The sequence below is a fragment of the Alosa pseudoharengus genome, unplaced genomic scaffold, assembly GCF_046254945.1.
Source record: "Alosa pseudoharengus isolate Yale_2024_CS ecotype anadromous, Long Island Sound unplaced genomic scaffold, YU_APseudo_1.1 YU_APseudo_1.1_scf_21, whole genome shotgun sequence".
In the NCBI taxonomy this organism is placed as follows: domain Eukaryota; kingdom Metazoa; phylum Chordata; class Actinopteri; order Clupeiformes; family Clupeidae; genus Alosa; species Alosa pseudoharengus.
The window spans coordinates 12,105,082-12,128,470 of record NW_027468674.1 but is presented as its reverse complement, the minus strand read 5'-3'; the positions used below and the strand labels follow the sequence as shown (position 1 = coordinate 12,128,470).

Below are 23,389 nucleotides of genomic sequence, written 5' to 3'. Positions count from 1 at the left end.
AGCTCCAGTCTGAAAGATCATAGTTTATTTTCCTTTATATAAAACCAAGGTGATCTCTTTAGGAATTGAGGGAATGTAGACTTTGCCAAAACCTGCATGAATGAAACTGCTTTGATTTCACTCTACTTATATATACACTTTGGTTTTGGTGGTTGTGTTTGTCAGGTTCTAGGAGGCATAACCCACACTTCAGTGTAAATTTTTTATTAAATAAAGCCCATACAATAAAGTCTCATTTAAATAAGTTCCATACAAAAAGCAAACACTATATAAAATGGCTACATTACAAATATACATCACAGACACCTGAGAAAAGAATTCAAGTTGTCCATGAAAAGAGTGCCCTTTGTTTAAAAAATATGTTGTTTTATATATTTATATATACACATACATACATCTATCTGTATTAACAAAAATCATATACATATAGGATGTTAAATACCCAGCAATTTCATCTAAAACATTTTAAATATGTCTATATGTACATCTTCCATGCTAATTGGCTATATACAGATTTTTGAGGGGTGGGGTGAAAGAGTTGGAGGGTTGAAGGGTATTAATTTCTAATGTAACTACTGAATCGGGTGGGGAGATTGTCCACAGGATATACTGTCGGTGCAGTTTTCATGGTTGGGGGTCCGTTTGACAGAGTCCAGTTACATTGCTGCGTGAGCTCGATGAGGAACGTTTTGAGTAGCACCTTAGCAAACTCCTTCCCCACGCACATGCGCGAGCCTCCTCCGAACGGGATGTAGTTGAACCGCGAGGAGTCCTCGGAGGCCTTGGACATGAAGCGCTCCGGACGGAAGTCCTCCTTGTTGGGGAAGATGTCGGCGACGTCGTGGGTGTCACAGATGCTGTAGATGACATTCCAGCCCTTGGGAATCTGGTAGCCCTGTGGAGTAGAGGAGAGAGAAGTCAGTTAAAAGGTTTCGAGGTTAAATTGTAGCCTGAAACGTAACTGCAGTTTTCTGAAAACTCTTGACATACCCAAACTGATTTCACCCAGAAGAAAACTTGATGACCCAAACAGATGTCAAATCATATGCCTTCAATTTTCTCTAGAATTTCTAACAAAACTAAGATGTGCTGGGCTCTCGACTCCCACCCCCCCCCCCCAGTTCAAACCCCATATTTAACGAAGAAATTACAAAGACAACACTTACGTTAAGTTCAAATGTCTTGAGGGCTACCCGGAAGCCCCCGGGGACTGGAGGGTTGATGCGGAGCGTCTCCTTGATCACACAGCCAGTGTACTTCAGCTGCTCCAGGAGCTCCATACTTGGAGTCTTTCCCTCTGAGTACATCCCAGCCTCCTCCTGTAGTGCACAAAACAAAACTTTGGGTTAGGCGACAGGTTCTTCAGTCAGGCTCTGGTCATGTGATCTGTGAATTAAATTAGCCTCCCCTTGATAAAGAATCAAAGTGATTACACCATAATTATTATACCAATTAAATGCATTTAAACGGAGTTTGTTGAATAATAATAATAATAAAAAAATAATTGAAAATGAGAAATGGTAAAAAAAGTCTAGGCTGTAGCTCACCTTCTCATGCAGTTCCTCACGCACTTTCTGAACCACTTCTGGATGCAACCCAAGAAACATCACCAGGGAAGTTGCTGTGCTGGCAGTGGTCTCATGCCCTCCAAATAGCAATTCTGTAGCAGCCTCCTTTATTGCCTGGGGAAAACAAATGTATTCAGTATTCATTAACACACTGTGCTGTACTTTCCTTTTAAAGCGTATGTCAACTGTTAGCTCTTGGATGTCTGAATGCAGGTAGCATATGAGTAAAGAATAACACATGGCACAGTTGAGACTTTTACCTGCATACTGAAGGGCTCTTCACATTTTCTGCTGTTTTCAATCAGTAACTGAAGGGCATCTTTGTGCTGGCGCTCAGAGTCCTCCTCTTGGAGTTTCTTTTGAATGTTCTCTTCGATTTTGGAGTGGATAAAATTTCGGGCTTTCAGTCCCTACAAAGACAACATAATCCCAAAGTCAGCGCAACAAGTCTATATTTTTAAACCTTTCCAGACCGTTTCCAAACAGTAATTTTAAAAATGAGTATGATTATTACTATTAATTAACAAACAAAAACAAAAAAGTCACGTTACTCACCCGATAGAGGCCACTGAAAGGAACGTCAATTGGGAGAGAAAACAGATTCTTAATCATTTCCTCGAACGCCTCGACCAGCTGCTGCTCGTCTGTCTTGATTTGATCAGGCTCGAAACCGAGAAGGATCCTCATTGCGATGCGGAACATGAGTCGCTTCATCTCGGGGTAAACGAGCACACACGCGTCGCGCTGGAGCCAGTCCTTCAAGGCGCTCCTCACCTCCTCCTGGATGACTGGGATATAGTGCTCGAGCGCTTCCCGGGAGAATGCCTTCATAATCGCCTGCGAAATGCGGAGTTTATGGATTAATTTCACTTTCACTTAAATTATATGCAATCGATATGAAGAAGGGACAGTAGTGTTACAAGACACAGCAATGTTTTCTTACCCTTTTCTTGTTCTTGTGCTGGGATCCGTGGACATTAGAAAGAGTATCTGAGCCCAAGATGGTCCTCACGGAGGCGGGCCATTGGACAGCAACAAGTTTGTTTTCGCCCAACAGAATTTGCCTCACGTTGTCAGCACCCAGTACGCGTACAGTAGGATTGCCGAATAGGTGAGTTTTGTAGATATATCCATATTTCTGGCGTTTCATCCTCAAGAATTTTCTCCTCTGAAGTCAGAAGAAAGATACGTGTTATGCGCATGGATTAAGGACTGGTTTACTGATTAAGGACAACTGTATTATTTAAAACAAATAGGCTACTCGACGATCAAAAGTTTTAGCTAGTTGTCCGATTACGTTTTAGATTCTTATAAAAGGAGAAATATGACTTAAAGGAACAGAGCCGGGACATACCTGAAGAATCAGTTGAAGTGTCTCTCCAATGAACGGCATACCCATGGTACCTGGAGGAAGGGGACGTGGGCAACTGGAGTCGCGTCCACGGATCATGAACATCTCCCACAATTTCACCGCTACTAAAAATAGCAGAACTGGAAGCACTAGAGTGCAAAGGAAAGTTACAGCCAGAGAATAAAAACCCATGGTGATGGATTTTCTGAAGGAATCGCAGCCAAAAAAACAGGAGCAGTGTTTACGCACAAGTGAAATGTCTCTGTGTTTATACGCCCTTTATATACGCCGCGTCTCAGCCTCCTTTTACCTTGTGCGGATAAATTAGTTCACACAAAGTTCATCTTTAATTGCGGTGTCATCTCGCCCCGCCCACACAGGGCAGAAGCCGCTCTAAACCCTGAGCCATTTGTTACAGGCGCATTTTAATACTACCTCCTGTTGAAACTTAGACAATCCGAGGATTTAACTTTGAAAAGGTGTTAATTCCCCGACACAATGGGAAGCACCCAAGGTTCTTTGTCGAGAATATTCGGTAGTTTACACTCATTACTTCGTCTTAAGCGCTGTCTGCAGTGCTTGGGCGGGTTTAATTGAGTTGCATTTAAACTATTTAAATCCTCTGTTTACCTGAAACATAATCCCCGTTCAATTTAACTCATCGCCATCGATGAAAGCAAATCAGATAGCCAAATGGAAATATCTTGCTTTATATCTTATTGTGTGACGCAAATTATTTTATTTTATATAATCGTTATATTCGTGGGAAAAGTTGGAGCAAGTTTCTGGAATTGACTATGGACAACTGGCAGCGTTCAGTGTTTCTAATCAAATTCCAGACTTTAACCTTGTTCCTAACTACCTTGCATTTACTGCCTCCCCGTGTAACTAATGACAGCGGATCCGAGCGTGGAGGGACTCACCGACATAAAAAATATGATCGCTAGCTTGCGGCGGGTTCAAACTTGGGTCAGCTTAAGAAGTGACAGAGCGAAGCAAGGTTACCGGTACACCAGAAGTAAACACCATGAACCACCCACCGCATTGAGAATTACTTTTTTACGACAGCCATAACGTGGAAAAAGGGCAGGCCGGGTAGTCAGTCAAGGAAGAGACAGGATGGCTCCAAATTTTACAGCAACGCATTATGGATTTCCCGTTTCTCATTCTTTGATGTGTCCCACTTTGCTGAGGGAGCGCTTGCCCTGCGTTTCACCTTTGATTCTTTGTGAGGACCACGGGTGAAGACAGAGAGAAGTCATGCATTTGACATCCACGTTGGGCAGCTTCGCAGGCTTCATTCATTTAATGCCATTGACTCGAACCACATTTTACGCACCCGCTGTAATACTTTGCTGTTAACACTTGCATAACCGGATCGAATAGCCGACCCAGAGTGAGCCGTCTAACTGTGCCATCTTCGTGAATTTATGTAATTACGCGCTTCCACGGCTGTTAATCGTAAACAATGTAAAATAGCTGAACTGTATCAACGCAGTTCGTACTGCTACGCCACAAAGATGCTACCTGAAGTTCAAGTGTAGTTCATTCTCACTGTACACCTATATGGAATGAAGTATTAGCCTTATACGCGCTGCATCATCATAGACAACCTATACCGTTTTTTAATTGATCGTTATTATAGCCCAATGCTCCCAACCAGCTGTGACCATGTGTTGAAATTGCATTCTCTTTAGAAATAGAAAATAAATAAACAAATGCGCATTCTACTTGGACCAATTCTAGTCAGGCACCAATTACAGATGAACCCGGTTAGGCTAAAACATCAGTATAGGAGTGTCAATTACTAGAGCAATACTTCACAGTATGTGACGTGTGAAAGGAATTTCATAACACTTTATTTTGCGTAGCACTATTGTGTTTACTTCCTGTTAGAATAATACATGCATTTTATTAACTCTTGCCGGTTTCAACCATTGAATCATCCCATCTAACTTAGTATTTTTTGATAACTTAAAATTCGCCCAAGCATTTGCCGACGCGTTCACATTTTTCAAGTCACCAGAATCTTTTTTGTGCGACGTGGTTTGTACAGAGAGCACGGATCATTAACGGTATCGTGCTGGAGGCTTCTGCAATTCCCCAAGGGCTCTTCCCCACGTTCCCAAGCGCTGACCCGCGCGTGACCTACAACACGGACCCTGACATCTCGGTGAACTCTAGCGCAAAGCTCGCCAAGTTCACTGTCCATCAAATAACGAGATACGGGAGCCTAAGAGGCAGTAATTACAGCAGCGATGCTTTATTATCCGCACTGTGATCCATTCACTGGCTGTCAATCACACAAATCAAATAAAGGAGATAATTAAAAACACTTACAGTAATCTGGTAATTGGGTCAAGTGATGAACAGCCCGTTCAGTTGTATGCAAAGAAACTTTAATTGGAGTTGTTGACGGGGGCGCTTGAATATTTTTATCACAACAAAATTTTTTTAACCATATTATTCTTGGATAGCAAACACGATGAATTGACAGGCCATAAAGCAACTGATAATGAGATTATTACATTTGCTCACAAGGCTGTAACAGCGTTTTAATGACTTCCCAAAGGAAATTCCGCGTTCTCCACTCAGGTAATTTTCACTTTCTCAGGCACACTAAAAAAAAATCCAACATATTCCTTTGTTAGTTCACCCACTGCGACACGTGGCACGAACGAATGGCGTATTTATATGGAGATATGGCGCGGACGGATTTGATTTATGAGTTTACATGACACATAGCCCCTGTGTACGTAGTCTGAACTGTTGGCTCCGCGGGAGGGGGTCAGAAGGGTGTAGCTGAGCGGTTCACGGGAGGGTCAACGCGCAGAGTGCCTAGGTGCAACCCTTTCGAAGGGCTTGCTCTCTGCGCTCTGTATGGAGTAATCTTATTGAACGAGGGCTCCTTTTTTATGCATGCCATAAGTCTTAAGAGCAATTACCTCCTAATTGTTTGCCAAACGTGTTGATTAAATGCTGCTCAACAGCTGACCACCTCTTACAATGAATAACCATATGCTAGTGTCATTATAGACACCTCACAAAAGGATCTGGCGTAAGAAAGTGTGTAACAGACGCAGTTGTCACCCGCGGTATAGCGAAGCGCCTGTCTGCATGAAACGCACCAAGAAGAGCACCACTTAGCTGCGGAAAAGCGTAGCTCCGAGGCAAGAGAACTTATCTGGCGTTTTCTCCTGCAATTATGGAGACATGGAAATCATTTTGGAAGCATGCGTCATTGATTTAACCCTTGTGTTATCCTCAAATCTTACCGACACTCATGATCCTTGGGGTCAATTTGACCCCAGCTAAATAAACCCTCAGAAAATGATTATAATTCATATTGTTACCCAGTTTTTTTGTGACAGGTACTTAACAAGAGTGTAATAACCACCATCAAAAGCCCTACAAAACAATCCCACCCCACTACACCCCTTTATGAACCTTGGAACCCTGGCTGGCAATATTGCCCATCCAGTGTCAGCAGCCCAAAGGCTTGCTGTTGCTTCCCCTTTTGACTTATACAGTCCTCCCAAAATGACTTATATGTAATATGTACTTGTGTATGTAATAATGATAATAACAATATGTTCCCATACTATTCAAATAATAATATCCATAATGTGTCAAATATTCATGTAGCCCATGTTTCATACAGCTGGGGTCAAACTGACCCCAAGGAACATCAATGTACAAAATATTTGTACAGGACATTGAAAACAAATTATTGTACAAATTTCATGCTAACTCTGTTGTACCCTTCAATTGAGGAAAAGTCATAAAACATGAAGCAAAAAAAAAAAAGTGAACCATATATTTTATGATGTTAAACGTTGTTTGGGGTCAAATTGACCCCAAGGATAACATGAGGGTTAAATCACTGGTTTACTCACCTGTCAGTCAATGATCTGTGTGGATCACCAGCCGTCTTAAACTGACACGTAACTGTTAAAAACAGCACTCACTGATGCACTTATTCTTACTGTACTCTATCGTTTTTTAAATTGTCCTAAAATTGTTGAGAATCCTTTAAAACTTAAACTGTTTACCAAGTTGTTAGTCGCTTTGGCTAAAAATGCGTCAGCCAAATGTAATGTAATGTAAAAATTATATCACAGCACATGGGAATTGATTTGTTTGTATTGGCTTGTCATTTATTCACGCATCATTAACTCAGACGTCACTTGAATACATAGCAGAAACCATCAATTAAATAAAGGGCATTAAAAAGTCATAGATCATGTTTGTTGTCTTTAAAGATTTTCAATGCAGTACAGATCAACTAAACTATCCCTCTTTAATGGAGGACATATTAACAAATATACACCTTTGTCACACTAATTTGGTAAATATACCCTGGTACTGTTGTGTAATAAAACTTGCTATAAAAATGTATGAATGTCTAAATCTGAATTAAAAAAAATTAATACAAACATATACATATATATACACATACACACACTTTATACAATGTAGAAAGAGCTCTGTTTGTACAAACCTTTGAGGTCACACATTTCTTTAAAGCCGTGCCACTTTCTTGTTCCATCTTTTATCTGTCTGTTCAACTTTCTGCTTTCTATCTACCTTGTCTGGCCCTTCTTAAAGACACCTTCTCCCAAAAGTTATACATTCTCCGTTCCCTCATATGACAGATTGGGTCTCTTAAGCTAAACCCATGTTTGTATCTAAAGTTGAGCAGCTCTACACACCACAAACTGTCTGACTGCATATACAGAACTCCAAGCATCTGCACTCTCAGCTGTGTCAGACATCATTTCCTTGATATGTTTGCCATACAGAAACAGTGATAGAGATCTCATGTAGAGTTAGACTTTCATTGTATGCTGTCACAGGCCACAGCCACCCAGACAATAAATGTGTGGTCGTAATTAGTGGAAACCCCTGAACTGAAAGTTGAAGTCTCAGGGATGCTTGTAGTTGAAGTGGACGTGGAGTCCGTTGACCGGGTGGACGACGGGAACCGTCTGCATCCTCGGTGGCTTCGTGGTGGCCATTCTCCACTCGGTGGTGGCCAGCAGCTCGGTGGCCAGAGTCTTAATGATCACCTGGGCCAGCTCTTTGCCCACGCAGCCCCTCACACCGCCGCCGAAGGGCACGTAGCTGAAGCGGCCCCCCTTGGCCACCTCGTCCCGCTCCGGCCCGAAGCGCTCGGGGTCGAACTGCTCTGGGCACTGGTAAACGGGAGCGGTCTCATGGGTGTCTCTGATGCTGTACATGACACTCCACCCTTTGGGAATCTGGCATCCCTGGAAAACAGGAAATGATGTTGCTAAATATATATATATATATATATATTTTAAATGTTTATATAATAAGGGACTCATATGTAGCCTAGGTGAACCTAGATGAAGCTGTTAGTGCATATCAGTTTGCTCTGCAGGTCTGTCTAGCAATCCTCTCATTTGAGCTGATTTCCAAATCACCAAAAATCCAGGAACCAATCAAAACCGCTTATTCAGTATGGGTGGGCTTTGTACATTGACAGACAGAGGAGGATGGTTGGCACAGCCAATGGGTGCACTGATGTTTTAAATTGACATGGATGTGTATTTTCTTTGAAAGTGAGTAAACAACTGCATTCTCAAAGCTTAATTTAAAAGAAAGATGAGCCTGCTGTACTTCTTTAAGTATCCCGTTTAGTTTTATTTCACTGCTGGTGATGCCCCTTGGAAATTGGAGAACCAAGAATTGCCAGACCTCATAAGTATAAGTATATATATTCATTATAAGTATATATATCATTTGAGAATAGGTCTGGTGTGAGTAAGGCCTGGCACAAAATCCTGGAATCCTCTTGATGGATGTATGTATGAGCATTATTAGCACTATTTGTTTGTTGTAAGCTTTAAGTACACATTTGGAGCCATGTTTTTCTGCAGCATTTGGGTGAACAGAAATTCTACTGACACCTTGATATCTGAGATGGCTGACTGAGATATGTCTGTTTGCAAACAATGGAGATGGGAGATAACAGAACTTGACGAGGCTTCAAATATAGTTACTGGACTTGGCATCATGATCAATGTCAGAATGTCACTTTTCATGTCAGTAAACGATAAGGATGAATTACCAGGGTGGAATGTGAAACAGCTATAGACAAATGTCATGGGAAGTGATAGTGACAGCCAATGGATGACCCGTGTTGGCATTACACCTTCCAGAGTCCAAGTGTCACTGTACACCGTTGCGCATTCCAGAAGAGAAGTGACGACAAACAGTGTCCTGGAATTACGCCAAAGGTTCTTATTTGTATGGCGCACAAGGCGCTTTGCAATGCCTTAATACCTTCACGCACGGTCTTATGCTAATTTATTACTGTGCAAAATCATGTTGCTGATTTAATACCACGCCGTTCCATGTTACACGCAAACACGTTTGGGTTCAGCGCACAGATGTTCTCAATTTCTCAGTACACGAATGCCTTTAAAATCACACAATTTCCATGAAAGTACTAGTAGGCGACGACAAACGGACATTTAAAGTCACCCTGTCTGTCATGTCCCTCTAGATATTAAGAAACGCTACAAATTATTCAACTGATTAGTGCTTCATTGTGTGTCAATAAATTGGCAAATGTTGTCTGTTTTTGATGCTGATTTTCCACAGCCACACGTTGCGCGCCTTGCAGATTCAATTTAGTGCCTGAAGCGTAATAAACTGGGGTACTATAAAATGATAAAGTGTGATAAGAGACTTCATGTCCTACAAACATTGGTGTGGTCGATGTTATAGTGGGTTTTCTTAATGGCAGTCTACAAGGCTTGTTTTATCATACTTACATCTAATTCAAATGTCTTCAAAACGGTCCTGTAACCGCCTGAAACAGGTGGGAAAAGTCGGAGTACTTCTTTCACGACACAGTCTAAATATCGCATCCGGCTTAGTTTTTCCAAGGTTAGGTGAGGTAGATGATAGCTGGGTCCGACTTTCCCGTTGTGTAATTGAGCAATGGGAGTAGCATTTCTATTATCTACGGGGACCGCCTCTAATTCTCTACTTGTTTCCACTGAGTTTTCTGGTGACAGGCGGGGGGCACTTGTTCTGTTTATAGCGTGTCCAAGTTCCGACGACTCAATTTCCCCCCTGGATTTCAGAGCAACAGAGGGATGCAGAAGCAAGAGCAGGATGAGTGACGTGGAGGCGCTGGCCGTGGTGGCGTGTGCGGCGAAAATTAGTTCTACTGCAGTCTCCTGAGAGAGAGAGAGAGAGAGAGAGAGAGAGAGAGAGAGAGAAAGAATGAATGAATGAACGAACGAACGAATGAACACGCTCCCTGATAACGCAAGAGTCGCAAAATACACATTACAGCAAAAATGAAAAATACCTTCAGTTCCTGGAGAGTTATATCAAAGTGGTTTTCTTTGGCACTGCTCAAAATGTAATCGAAAGCGTCGTTATATCCACTCCATTGTTTCTGGAGCTTTTCCTCAATCATTTTCTCTATAACGTTATGGAGGATGTCTCTGGCTTTCATACCCTTCAATGAAAGATACAGTGCACAATCAAAAAATATGTATGCTGTGAGAGAAATTAAAACGAGTGTGTAACGCAAAGTAATTTAACCGCTACACAGCGTGCCTCTGTGCGTCACGTTCCAATGTTAGTAGGAAATATTTTTATTTACTCACTTTACGGAGGCCACTGAAAGATACATCAATGGGAAGGGAGAACAGGTTGTCTGTGAGTTGCTCAAATGTTTTCGAGAGGTAATCCATTTGGGCGTCTGGAGCATCCAACCCCAGAAGCACCTGCACCGCGATACGGAATGTGAGTGCCTTGGAAGCGGCGTAGACATCAATAGATCCTGGTTCTGAACACCACTTGGCCACTTCTCTTTTGATGACATCTTGTAAGCGAGGAAGATACGTTTCAAACGCGACGTGACTGAACGCTTGTGCGAGGATCTGAGCGGAGAAGAAAACGCGAAAGGGTGAACATTTAAAACACTTCAACACGAATTCGTCACTGGTTATTCTTAATTGCTCAAACTTCTCACCTTTCGTTTTCGCTTGTGAAGTTCACCAACCGAGTTGGCCAAAGTGTTTGGACCCAGAATGATGCGTGTACTTTGTGGCCATTGCGTGCACACCAGGCTGTGTTCGCCCATTAAAATCTTACGAATGTTTTCCGCTCCGGTCACACGAATGACTGGTTTCCCCAGAAGATGCGTTTTAAAAACATTGCCATACTTCTCTCGCCGCGTCACATGAAAGTTTGAACCCTATAGAGAAATATGTAAAACGTTTGAGTTATATTAGTGCAGTAGAACATGAGTAATACAACCAGACTTGTGCGCAAGGATCACTTAATAGAGTACGCTATGCGCGCCTCTTCCCAAACATCTTTCCAATACCGAGGAATTTGACAGCTGATAAATTGACAGTTGGCTCCTTGCTTCGTATGGCAACACTGCCAAGTCACAGCCTTCTTAGGAGACTGTGCAAATCACTTTAGAAAATATAACACATGCGTTAAAAGGCTACTGCGCGCGACTTTACGCACAGGGAAACGTTACCTGGAAAAGCCAGTCGAGAGTTTCCCCGACCACTGGCCACCCCATAGACCCCTTCGGGAGGGGCAAGTCACTGTCCCTGTCCCTGGTGATGGACCATCGCAGTGTCCATAGCTGCTGCGATATGGCAACAAGTAGCACAACTGACAGGATAGACGCGATTGCGGTGGCGAGGAAGGACAGGTTTCCTAGTTCAAACAGGTTCATCTTGGAGGTCTCAACCAGGCAGAATTGAAATAGTGAATATTATCCGTGTTTGGAGAAGACGGGACAGTAGGCAGTTGGCTTAAAATCTCTCACGTTGACCTTACAATTCCTGCAGATATACATTGCAAAATGGTTATCATCACCGTCAAAAAGCAACAGTGTACATTTCTGGTAAAACCATGTATCACGTACCCTCCAAAACTAGCACCTGTGTGTGCACATATTTTATTATCCATCTTGCAAAAAAACCCAACAGCATTGACTTACTGTGTATTGACGATTTTTTCCGCAAACAATATTCATCTGCCTGTCTCTTGACAGAGCAACAGATACATCGGAGAGGTCATGATCCTACTGCTCTTTATAAATAAGTTGACATTTATGATCCACCTTCGTTGGTGACGTAGGGTGTTTTGGGAAGAAGGCTCGTTAGGGTCGGAGTCAAGTTTGTTGCCATTCATTGTCACTAGGAAATTGAGAGCGACAGGGCGGTCTGTAGTTATTAAAGACTGAATGGGGAATTCATTAACACACTATCCACCGACAGACAGGCAAGGCTATGCACACACATGCATGCCATTCAGACGTTTACGCACGACTTCCACTCCTTTCGTGGAACTAATTGAGATGATCAGAGTTAATGTTCTCTATCAAATGTACGTATTTTCTGGCTGGTTAGAACCCTTTCTTCATTTTCATAATGGATAATACCAGCATGTACAGAGTTGGAGTTTGATTGGGGGAAAAAAATCACCACTATGTTAAAATTAGTCACACACACTAAGTTGGAGGTTCGTCGCTTTTTTGAGGCAAATTCCTGTTTTCATCGTGTTTGAGGAGATGCTAGGACGTTACAGGTCGCGCTGACGCAGAGATGCTGGCCAACCTGTTGCGCTTCTCATCGTTGTCCACCAAATAATATCAGCGAACTGAGACGCGGCTATAATCCCACACGCGCACAGCCTTTATGGTCGTAAACTCTCTTTTAAATGTAAAAAGTCCTATCTGTGTGCTGTGATCCCTGGAGTTATTGCTTTATGTAAGTGGATGTAGTTCACTACCTATAGTCTCAGCCGTTTTTTTTTGGTAGGCTACAGCGCACCGACGCATTGTAGCACGATTATATCACGATGACAAAGAGCACACCAATAAAGTGATCACATTTTATTATATCACACAAATAAAAACAGATGGGATCTTGGGAATATAGCAGTCAGTGGGGGGTAGGGGCCGGGAGAGGGAGGAGGAATTATTGTAGGTTCATGGCAAGGGTGCAATACAGCCAGTAGCCGTTTTAAATGTCCCGGAGCGCTCTTACATCGCTGGCTTCACACAGGAATGTTGAAATGTTGAATGGATGAGTCATACTTGTTTCGGCTACGCGGAGACGACAGGGGACCGTCTAGAGCCTTCCCCCTCATTGCATTCAGTGAACTTGTTCAATTTAAGTACAATTTCAAACTCTACTTACATATTTAGCATAGGGAGATGCGTTTACATAATCATCTCTTAAATTGCTGCAGAAGTCACTTTCTGCATTCCATTTGAATTTTTTAACAAAATAGGTGGTATATACAATGACATTTTAATTACACAAGCATCTATTTAAAATAATAATAATAAAAAAAGTAAAACTTAAATAATTCAGTGCAAAAAAAAATGCCTGTTGAAAGCAATTCAGAGCAGAACCCAATCGCACATTTGCAGAAGTGTCCTTTCCCTAGGCAAATCGATGCTTAAAGAGGCAGCCAACAGACTAGTTATTGCTCTTCGCCCTCCCCTATAAGCATTGGCTTCTAAAGCATCACAACCCAAAACGATTCCATGTCACCCTGAGGCAAATTAAAAACCAAAGTAAAATTCTAAGTAGCATGTTGGGATGCCAGTACACCATTGATGTGAAATAAAACAGACCTTCTCAAAACGGTTCCTACTAGGATGAATTATATGTGAATTACACTTCAAAGTCCATTGTTCTTTTGAACAACGAAGAAAAAAAAAGCAACATCTTCATGCATTTTTGGCTTATCGAACGTATCAAAGCCGAATTAGTTTCAAGCCAGTCCAACAAGGAGGGGAACTGCTGTAGTGTTAAATATATACTGAAATATATTTACATTAAAAACTACATCTGGAGTGTGGTGTTTGTGTGTGTGTGTATGTATGAATGTGCAGCTGTATGAGTGTGTGTGTGTGTGTGTGTAAGAGAGAGACAGGGAGAGACACAGAGAGAGAGAGAGAGAGAGAGAGAGATAGAGAGCTCTGTTGGAAACTCAGTCTTGTTTGTAGGACTTCATCAATTCACCTCAGACTCTTTCCTCCAATTTTCCTCTCCTGCCAAGCCCACCATCACTGGTGGTGATACAATCATTATACTTTTACAATATACAACAGAACCAAACAAAAACGACAACAAAAACACAAACAATATATCTCTCAACCGTAAAAATACGATTTCTCCAAAAACAAAAAGAAAGAATAATGAAATGAAAAGGAATATTCTTCTCACTGCTCACAAAACAGCTTTTTGTATGTGTGTGTTTTTTATTCTTCCCCTCAGCAAACTGTCTGTTTCTGGGTATTTTCTTCCAGCTCCTGCAACCCCACATTTCCAACACAGGTTAGTTCCAGTCAGGTTAAAATAAAGTTTGTGAGCGTTGAGCGGAGGAGCAGAGGAGAATATTGGTGCGGGTTGTGGGGTCGGGGTATGTGTGTGGGAGGGGGGTGATCAGTTTGTGTGTTTGTGGCAAGGCGGGATGGTGACGGGGTGACGGGGCCTTAAGAGTGTTGGGACATTCCATTGACCAAACTTCGCAGCTGCTTCACCACCGTCTCAATCAGCTTCTGTTTGTCCCGGTCGTTCTTGCGGAACTGGGAGAAGATGTTGTTCTTCTTACTGGTGTCCTTCATTCTGCAGCGAAGAAGGTGAAAAATGAAAGGGAGGGACAGAGAGGAATCAGAGGAAGACAAGACAGAAAGACAGGAGAGTTAGAATGAGAAAGCCAACCACTGTAGGCACATCGGAAGGTAAATTTAAAGATGGAAAACAAAACAAAAAAATTCTTAGGGGACGGGTGGGAAAATATAATAAAACGCACGGCATTCGCAAAGAAAGGAGATCTATAGGGGCAAAGGGTGAACCAGACAGGTTGCACCGAAAAAGTGTGGATGACGTCGAAACACGATATCGGTGGAGCACACATCGAGGCCAATGACCAGCAGCTCCACAAGTATGGATTTGTACACTCGATGATAAATAACTGAGATGAGATGAGATGTCTGTGTGTGTGTGTGTGTGTGTGTGTGTACGTACCCCCTGTTGACTCTGCATTGAGTGAGCAGTAGAAAAGAAGGAAAAGAGAGTTTTAGGTTTGAGAGGAGCAGACTTACACCACTGTGAACCCTTCAGGTTATCCACCCCGATACAGTTCCCGTGGAGAATCATTTACAGTAATGCAAATTCATGTGTGATAGATTAATGATAGATTAATGATAGTATCTATTTACATTCACCCTAACCCATAATCTTGACCCAAACAACCCTGTACTAGTTTGACAATCTGTTTGTCGATATGTTGTCGACCTGTTTCTCAGTAGTTTGGTTACGATGACTTACAGGTCATATATAAATGGTGTAACTATACCTTTTTACTTTATTACTCTTAAACAGAAATGGTGTAACTATACCTTTCTACTTTATTACTCTTAAACAGAAATGGTGTAACTATACCTTTCTACTTTATTACTCTTAAACAGAAATGGTGTAACTATACCTTTACCCTTCTTGCTAGTATTTACACAGCATATACAATATATTACAGTGGCTGGCCAGTGGATACTAACTTCTCCAGGAGAGCGAGCGCTGTGGAGGGGTTCACCCGCAGGTACTTAGAGGTGGGCTGCCCGTAGTCAGCCAGGTACGTGGACCAGTCCCACACCATGAACAGGTCCAAGAGCTGAGGGAGAGAGGAGCAGAAACCCTTTAGCACAACGACAATATACAACAAACAAGCAAACAAGAAATAATGGACAGCATGGAAATTTACGTTCTGAGGAAATGAAGCCTATTGTATTGTTGGTTAAATTAGTTTCTTTTGGTTTATGTGAACCCAAACGATATAAATTACTAGCCTGGGTGAACCAAAAAGTCAGAAGCCAATCACAAGAGCTTATATGGCATGTGGCAGGCTTGACGGGAATGTTGGGAAATTAACGAACGTTCTAAAGAATATCTGGGTTCATTGAATTCAACATAGAATTTTAGAACCTTCAATTGTTGCGGAATAGAATCTTATGTTAGAATGTTCAAAAACCTACACCTTTAAGGGTTAAATGATGAGAGAAGCGTATGGTTCACAGTGTTGAAGGTGTCAGTGTTAAATAACACAGACATGTATTTTTTTTTACTCTTTGTTTACAAGAAAAAATGTGCTTGCTGTACATTCCCGAAAACCTTTTGAAAGAATTTAATGTACCAAGTTTAATTTCACTGCTGGTTACGCCCCTTGGAAATTGAAAGTGAACGAAGGGTCCCCAGACCAATTCTAAATCTCAATTGAGATTTGAGAATCGGTGTGGTGTCAGCCAGGCTGACAAGTTACACGGTTTTGTAGAGAAATGATAATGACGTCCATGACACAGGCTGTTCTTCACAGCGGGAGCACAGGTGGACAGAGCACAGGGAGAGAGGCTGGACGACAGTCCAGAGTGGCATGACCTCTTTCCGAACCTTTACACACACACACACACGCACGCACACGCACGCACGCACACACACGCACGCACACACACACACACACGCACGCACGCACACACACACACACACACACGCACACACACACACACACACACACACACACACACACACACACAGGAGTTTGGTAGGACAGAGGCCGTGATTTTACAACGCTGGCAATAACGCACCACACTTCAGCTGCTGCTAGGCCGTAAGAAACACAGCTGAAGTGTATTATGCGAGTGTGTGTGTGTGAGAGAGAGAGGGAGAAAAAGAGAGAGAGAATGTGTGTATGATTAAGAGTGTATAAGAGATTTAATGTGTGTGTGTGTGTGTGAGAGAGAGCATGTTTGAATGTGTGTGTGTGTGTGTGTGTGAAGGTTATGGGGGAGGAGATTTTTTTTTTGGCAGAAGCACAGTGAGCAGGGGGTACTTAAAATGCAAAAGTGGTTTGGGTAAATCTCCTGGTGACCTTTGGTTAACCTGCTGGAAGGCTAATTCCACTCTACATATCAGCAGGAGCTAACGGTGCTAACACAAACCATTCATGGGGAACAGCCTACTAGCCACCAGAAAGCAGCAGTCAACGGAGCCATCAACCACCCAGGAGCTAACATTAACCCTTAGTAGATAATCACTGGCATGAGAGAGCTATGGTGATTAGCCTGTCTTGCAATCACTGGCAGTGAAGAACACAGACCAGCAGAAGCTAGCACTAATATAATGCCAAGGTTGGGGCCTCTTTTTTAATGATTAAAGAATTGGATAAAAGTGTCTGCTAAATATCAAAGCAACACAGACTCTCAACGGGGGGAATCGAACCTGGGTACCGATGCTATTGAAGCATCCATGATTCCACTCGATGGTACACTAGTCCAGTGTTTCTCAAAGTGTGGTCCGGGGACCACTGGTGGTCCGCAAGCTATCCCAAGTGGTCCGCGAGCAGACGTGGTAAAATATAATATAGATGAGTTGTTTGCAATATTGAACCAACTTGTATGTAAATCCAAAGAGTTCTGAAACACTGTCTATGTAAGATATGCCAATTTAAATTGTATTCTCTGACACAATAAAGTGCAAAAACTATAAGCAAGGTGGTTCAGTGAGTAGCTATTGTTTAGGCTAATATACTTTTGAAGTAAGTCTAATTTTGTTTTTATCTAGGTGGTCCTGCGTTTCTTTTTTATTGGTTAAGTGGTCCTTCATCTGAAAAAGTTTGAGAAACACTGCACTACTCTACACATGGCCTCATTCAGCAACATAACAGTTAAACTGTCTGAAATGCTTTAGAGGAAGTCTCAGGACAACATTATTTATAGGCCTACTACTACAGTGACAAAAAGGTACCACAGGAAACCGCTTTTGAGGGCTAACCATACAGGTCAGAGGTGACTCATAAAAACATTATACAGCGGGTCCACAGAACACCTGACCACATTTTTGTTGCCGTTGTTTTTAGGTTGAATGGTGGCAAGAGAAGGGGATAAGTTTCCTCAGACAACCACCTTTCATCCCAAAACAATTACCTCAACAACACAGGCCCCAATTTCCAGTCGTGGGGTGAGGGGTGAGTGGTGTGGGGTGTGACCAAAGATTCCATTTAGATGCCATTCTTTTAAAAACACCTGGAGCATCCACCATCAGCACGGCCTTGCTCCAACAGTAGCCTGTTTGCTGAAAACTCTCAAGATGACCTCGAACATTCTAGAATGTTCTGTGTCAATAGTGACCCTCTCGTTCCGTAGGTAGCACTGACCCCAGAGGGCCAGAAGGTCTCTGATGATATCAGTCGCTGCTGCCTGCCTGTTGTTCTGTCTCCCAGTGATGGGTGCCCTCAGTTGAGGTTAATCCCCTCTAAATTGCATTCTTTGGCAGGGGCAGGGAGGCCTGAGCTGTCTTCTCAAAGATTCTTAGCTGAGTAGGGAAGAGGCTGGGGGAATGGGAAGGGTTGGGTTGAAGTTGAGGTGCCCCTGTTCACAGTAGCTGAAGCTGTCAGCTTGTCATGACCTGGAGTCAGGCTTAACACTCCCGACCCCCCCCCCCCCCCCCTCACACACACACTCCCCTTCCACTCCTCTCCTCTCAATGCTCCACCACTCGTCGCCTGTCAGTCATTCGAAAAACGAGGACCTGCCGTCTGACCCTGACTGATACTCCGCACCACACCCCACCCCTCTCCTTCCACTTCACAATAAAGACTCTTATAACCGCCCCCCCCCCCACCTACCCCCACTTTATCTCTATTTTGTGTACATTCATTTAACCTGGACCATTCATACACAAGGCTTGAAAAAAACAAAAAACGAAAAGAAGAAACACCGAATAAAAAAGAGAGACCAATCCAGAAAAATTCCCACAGTCAACATCTGGCGTTCCTAAGGCAAGCGCTGGCTTGAACGTCTTTCCCGGGATGGGGTGTTGAAACTTTACAGTGCTTCCCAACAAAAGGTTCAACTGTTTCATTAAAACGATATTCAGTGTCAATGACTACACCACACAGCAATGCTCTCTGTGTTTCACTCAGCCCAGAGGAATGAAGACGGCAGCCAAATTTGTTTAGATTCGTTTAGGTATTTGTTTTAATGATAATGTGCTCACGCTCCCCCAGGGCTCGTTGGCTGCAGTGGAGGATCTGACAGGAGTTTTAATAGTGCTGCACCCCGACAGCTGACGGGAGTGTAAACATCACTCAGCTTTTAAAAATGGAGGATTTCAAAAAGTCAACTTTCACCTTCTCTCTAGATGGTGGGGCTCAGTCAACAGGAGAGTAGAGTTTAAAGGGAAGCGGTCCACAAAACAGGGCAATGACTTAAGTGTCATAACTAGTCAACACAAATAACAACAAATCAAAAATATCAAATGTTCCATTTCACAGTAACAACAAGATACAGCCAAAGCAGGAGATGGGCGATATCATCTAAATCAGTCTCTACCGCCACTTAGCCGCCATACCATAATATATCAGGTTGCCAACTCACAAAAGGACCAAAGGGATCTCAGGATCCTGCAGGTCAACAGGCTTCCATTAGCGCACAGGTGATTGGCAGGGTCACCTGGGTCGCCTATGACCTCACGGGTCAGGACCCACTTCACGCAGGACCGCTCAGTCAGATCCATAACGCATGGAGCTACTGGCGGGAGGAGAGGGAGCCGGTTTCATGTCACCCAGAGAGGAAGATCGGCTTCAATTGGTCTACTGACCCCATCTTAGGTCAGACTTCAAACAGGTCCATTATGGCGTTTCAGTCAATAGTAGTTCAGATGAACCAGAGATAAACAGACAATCGGAATCCCTCAGTTCAAACACTTAATTTTTCCATACCAATTAAGCGTCCTATACTTGTCCGGAGGGTAATCTTGCAAAGTAATTGTCCATGTGATGTAGACCTATGGCAGTGGACTCTCTGCCAATATGTGAGGTATGAGCTACACCAGGCGCGTAACTGAAGCGTTCCGTTCGTGTAGCGTCTGCTGCAACAATTAGCTGCCACTATAATCAATGGAAGTAGCTACACTAGACGTGATAGCGGCACGTACGTTCGGAAAAAAAATAGACCAGTCTTTTAAAATGGATTTTATGCGTCGCAAACGGAACGCTTGCGTACGCTTGGTGTAGCTCATACCTGATGTTGGCAAACTCTTATTTTGGGGCTTGACCAAACGATCAATGATCAACGATCAAAGACCAACGATCAATGACCAACAATCTCAGAGTGCACCTGCCGAAAGGATTACCGAAAGTCTTTTGGCAAATGACGGGAAGATCAAAGCCTGGGAAGTAGCAGAAAATAGCTAACAGAAAGTCAGGTGGGACCGATATCTTCATAGCTAACCAACACATTTCTCCGCGCCGTCAAGTAGGTAGACAGATAGCACATGAAAAGGGAAAGAGGGAAAACATGACCTGCCTGGGGAATGCACACAAGTCAGTGGATGCCCTTCACGATCCAACGCTGTCTAGTTTTACCATCTGATTTGTGTACCAGTGTTGCTTCAACTTTGTTGTTGTAATTATCCGCAGATGCAGCGTACGATGAGATGACAGACAACCCTAAAAGATGCAGTCTGGGTCCCAGCTGTGGCGCATCTGGCTGGGGCACCTGCACCGTACGCCGGCGACCCGGGTTCGATTCCCGCCCCGTGGTCCTTTTCCGGGTCCCACCCCTGACTCTCTCTCTCCAACTCGCTTCCTGTCAGTCTCCACTGTCCTCTCATTAAAAGGCATAAAGCCCATAAAAAAAATTTAAAAAGATGCAGTCTGGTGTTTTTTTTTTTTTTCGGTAACCAACACAGAAGACGCACAAAGGTGCACTGAGAATATTTCAAATTGTTCTTGTGATGAGAACTGGACGGCTCGGGTTTGCATCAACAAGGGCAAGAAACCACAGGCAAGCAGGCTTCCTGGTGACTTGATACTTCTAATCCAATATCACGGACGGTAAATCTCCACTGTTGGAGGACTTATTTACCGTAGGCTGTGAAAAACGATACATCACATGCCAGCACAAGGAAACCAAGAGAAAGCATCTGGTCGCATGTTTCATCATAGACACCTGCTGATGTACAAAAGTTAGAAAGATGCCACTGCAGTGGAATTAGAAGGTGTGTCTGTGAATATGTGTGTGTGTGTGCGCGCGCATGTGTATATGCCACGTGTACAGAATGTGTGTGTGTGTGTGTGTGTGTGTATATATGAGTCCATGTTTAAGTGCATTTGTGGATTTGTTTAAGTATGTATGTGTGTAAATGTGTGTGTTTGAGTTTGCATGTGTGTCTATGCACAGGAGCGTGAAATCTGTGTGTGTGTGTGTGTGTGTGTGTGAGTGTGAGAGAGAGAGAGAGAGAGAGAGAGAAAGAGAGAGAGAGAGAGTGAGAGTGTGAGTGTGTGTTGACAGGTCGGAGCCCGGTAAGCTTGAGAGCTTGAGCGCTCCAGCTCCTGTAACAACTTACACACACACAAACACACACACACACACACACACACACAAACACACACACACACACACACACACACACACACACACACACACACACACACACACACACACACACACACCCGCTCTGTGACCTCGCCCCTGTAACAACAAGCACCTCAGGCTTGGCTTAACAGGTCAGGCTCCAGTCAGCTCCAAATCAACCATCGGCTGGAGGATCAGTGGGGCAACCATGCGCACTCACTGACAGCCGCAACACCACCTCCACCACCACTCTACTGCCCCCTCACTGCCGGACCAACACTCTATTGCCCCCTCACTGCCGGACCAACACTCTACTGCCCCCTCACTGCCGGACCAACACTCTATTGCCCCCTCACTGCCGGACCAACACTCTATTGCCCCCTCACTGCCGGACCAACACTCTATTGCCCCCTCACTGCCGGACCAACACTCTACTGCCCCCTCACTGCCTGACCAACACTCTATTGCCCCCTCACTGTCGAACAAACACAGAGCACCTGGCCTGGCCTGGTCAGTCTGTCACCATCAGGTTGTGTGTGTGTGTGTGTGTGTGTGTGTTTGTGTGTGTGTGTGTGTGTGGAGAGAGACAGAAAGAGGTGATGGCTTATGTAATGTTGACAGGGCCCGAATGATGAATGCGTGACAGAAGATTGACACACCTGAACGGAGCATTGACATACCTGTCGTAGGTCGATGAAGGCCAGCTGTAAGGTATCCCCCTGGAAACCGGGCACTGGCTCTGAGCTGGCAAACACTGTGAGAACACACACACACACACACACACACAGCATGATAAATATGAATCATAGCACCATGGAGGTAATTCCTTTGAGCAAAGTCCAGCAATCTGACCTACGAAGAGTAGCACTACAAGTTAGCTACACTTCATCTGCCAATCACAAGTTTGGGTATTTGCATGTATTTCACAGTTCCCCAAGTCAGACACTCTAAGGACACAGTTACTCCTCCTGACTTTCCTGCACACACACACACACACTCTCTTTTTCTCTCACAGACACACACAATCACACATACATCCTCACCAGTATTTGTGTAAACAAACACACCCACACACACTAATTCCATTACACAAACAAACAACAAACAGATGTACACACACACACATTGTTATAGCACTAAAAGGCGTAGTGTTACACGGTTTGTTTAGGATGACAAAACACACTGGATAGGGAGAGAGAGCTGTGACATTCAGACGGAGTTGAGAACTACAGCATGTAGCACTACTTGAAACGCTGCCCTTACAGAAATCATCATTGGTTCTCAAACAGTAGTATACTCACTCACTCACACACTCTTTTCTCTCTCTCTCTCTCTCTCACACACACACACAGAAACTTAAAACAACAGAAATGTGAATAGGGGAGGTCATGTCCTTATGTGTGACAATCTGCACCATGTGTCAACTGTGCATGTGACGTGTCCTTTGCTGAACCCTCATAAACACACACACACACACACACACACACACACACACACACACACACACACACACACACACACACACACACACACACACACACACACACACACACACACACACACACACACACACACACACACACACACACACACACACACACACACACACACACACACACACACACACACACACACACACACACACACACACACACACACACACACACACACACACACACACACACACACACACATAAGCACCTCAAAGGAAATGACCCCGTGGACCTAAGCAACACAGGAATTGCTTTCAGTATTCCAATTTTGCAATATGTTTGCAGAAATCCTTATTTGTATGTTTGAGTGTGTGTGTTTGCATGTGTGACAGCCTGACTACATGTGTGTGCACTGACACTCACACACACACACACACACATCTGCATGACGTGACCATTGGTGCGGTAAGGCAGTGGGCTTTTGCAGAGACTGCTGGATCAGCAGGTGAGCGAGGTCGTGCGTTCACCCCGGCGTTCATCCCCCCCCCCCCCCCCACACACACACACACACACACACACAACCCAGCTCAGCGCCTGAACT

The 23,389-nt window shown here is 43.6% G+C and overlaps 3 protein-coding genes across 6 annotated transcripts in view; all 3 read right to left on the bottom strand.

Annotated features, from left to right (window-relative positions):
• Positions 1–188: 188 nt before the first annotated feature.
• On the bottom strand, positions 189–3,171 carry cyp26a1 (cytochrome P450, family 26, subfamily A, polypeptide 1). Its single transcript, XM_076298895.1, has 7 exons — positions 2,923–3,171; positions 2,512–2,736; positions 2,124–2,405; positions 1,829–1,978; positions 1,548–1,682; positions 1,167–1,319; positions 189–895 (listed from the first exon to the last, which is right to left on the bottom strand). The coding sequence occupies exons 1-7, from the start codon at positions 3,109–3,111 to the stop codon at positions 557–559; spliced, it is 1,473 nt and encodes a 490-aa protein (XP_076155010.1). The 5' UTR covers positions 3,112–3,171; the 3' UTR covers positions 189–556.
• A 4,673-nt stretch (positions 3,172–7,844) lies between these two features.
• Positions 7,845–11,662, bottom strand: LOC143138730 (cytochrome P450 26B1-like). Its single transcript, XM_076299146.1, has 6 exons — positions 11,459–11,662; positions 10,940–11,164; positions 10,572–10,847; positions 10,268–10,420; positions 9,723–10,133; positions 7,845–8,189 (listed from the first exon to the last, which is right to left on the bottom strand). The coding sequence occupies exons 1-6, from the start codon at positions 11,660–11,662 to the stop codon at positions 7,845–7,847; spliced, it is 1,614 nt and encodes a 537-aa protein (XP_076155261.1).
• A 1,149-nt stretch (positions 11,663–12,811) lies between these two features.
• The window catches only part of exoc6 (exocyst complex component 6), an 83,132-nt gene continuing 72,554 nt past the window's right edge, over positions 12,812–23,389 (bottom strand). For all 4 annotated transcript variants that reach the window (XM_076297894.1, XM_076297893.1, XM_076297891.1 and 1 more), the window contains 3 exons: positions 22,036–22,109; positions 15,506–15,618; positions 12,812–14,573 (listed from right to left, as the gene is read on the bottom strand). In XM_076297894.1, coding sequence (XP_076154009.1) covers positions 14,441–14,573; positions 15,506–15,618; positions 22,036–22,109 — 320 coding nt within the window. In that variant the 3' untranslated portion in view covers positions 12,812–14,440. The remainder of the gene's footprint in view (positions 14,574–15,505; positions 15,619–22,035; positions 22,110–23,389) is intronic.

Excerpts from the sequence above, each read along its gene's own strand:
- cyp26a1 (XM_076298895.1), bottom strand. The coding sequence starts at position 3,111 with ATGGGTTTTTATTCTCTGGCTGTAACTTTCCTTTGCACTCTAGTGCTT. Across the intron at positions 2,737-2,922 it reads CACTTCAACTGATTCTTCAG|AGGAGAAAATTCTTGAGGAT; the intron begins GTATGTCCCGGC and ends TTCTGACTTCAG. Across the intron at positions 2,406-2,511 it reads AGCACAAGAACAAGAAAAGG|GCGATTATGAAGGCATTCTC; the intron begins GTAAGAAAACAT and ends CGCATTTCGCAG.
- LOC143138730 (XM_076299146.1), bottom strand. The coding sequence starts at position 11,662 with ATGAACCTGTTTGAACTAGGAAACCTGTCCTTCCTCGCCACCGCAATC. Across the intron at positions 10,134-10,267 it reads TAACTCTCCAGGAACTGAAG|GAGACTGCAGTAGAACTAAT; the intron begins GTATTTTTCATT and ends TCTCTCTCTCAG. Across the intron at positions 8,190-9,722 it reads TGAAGACATTTGAATTAGAT|GGATGCCAGATTCCCAAAGG; the intron begins GTAAGTATGATA and ends CCTGTTTTCCAG.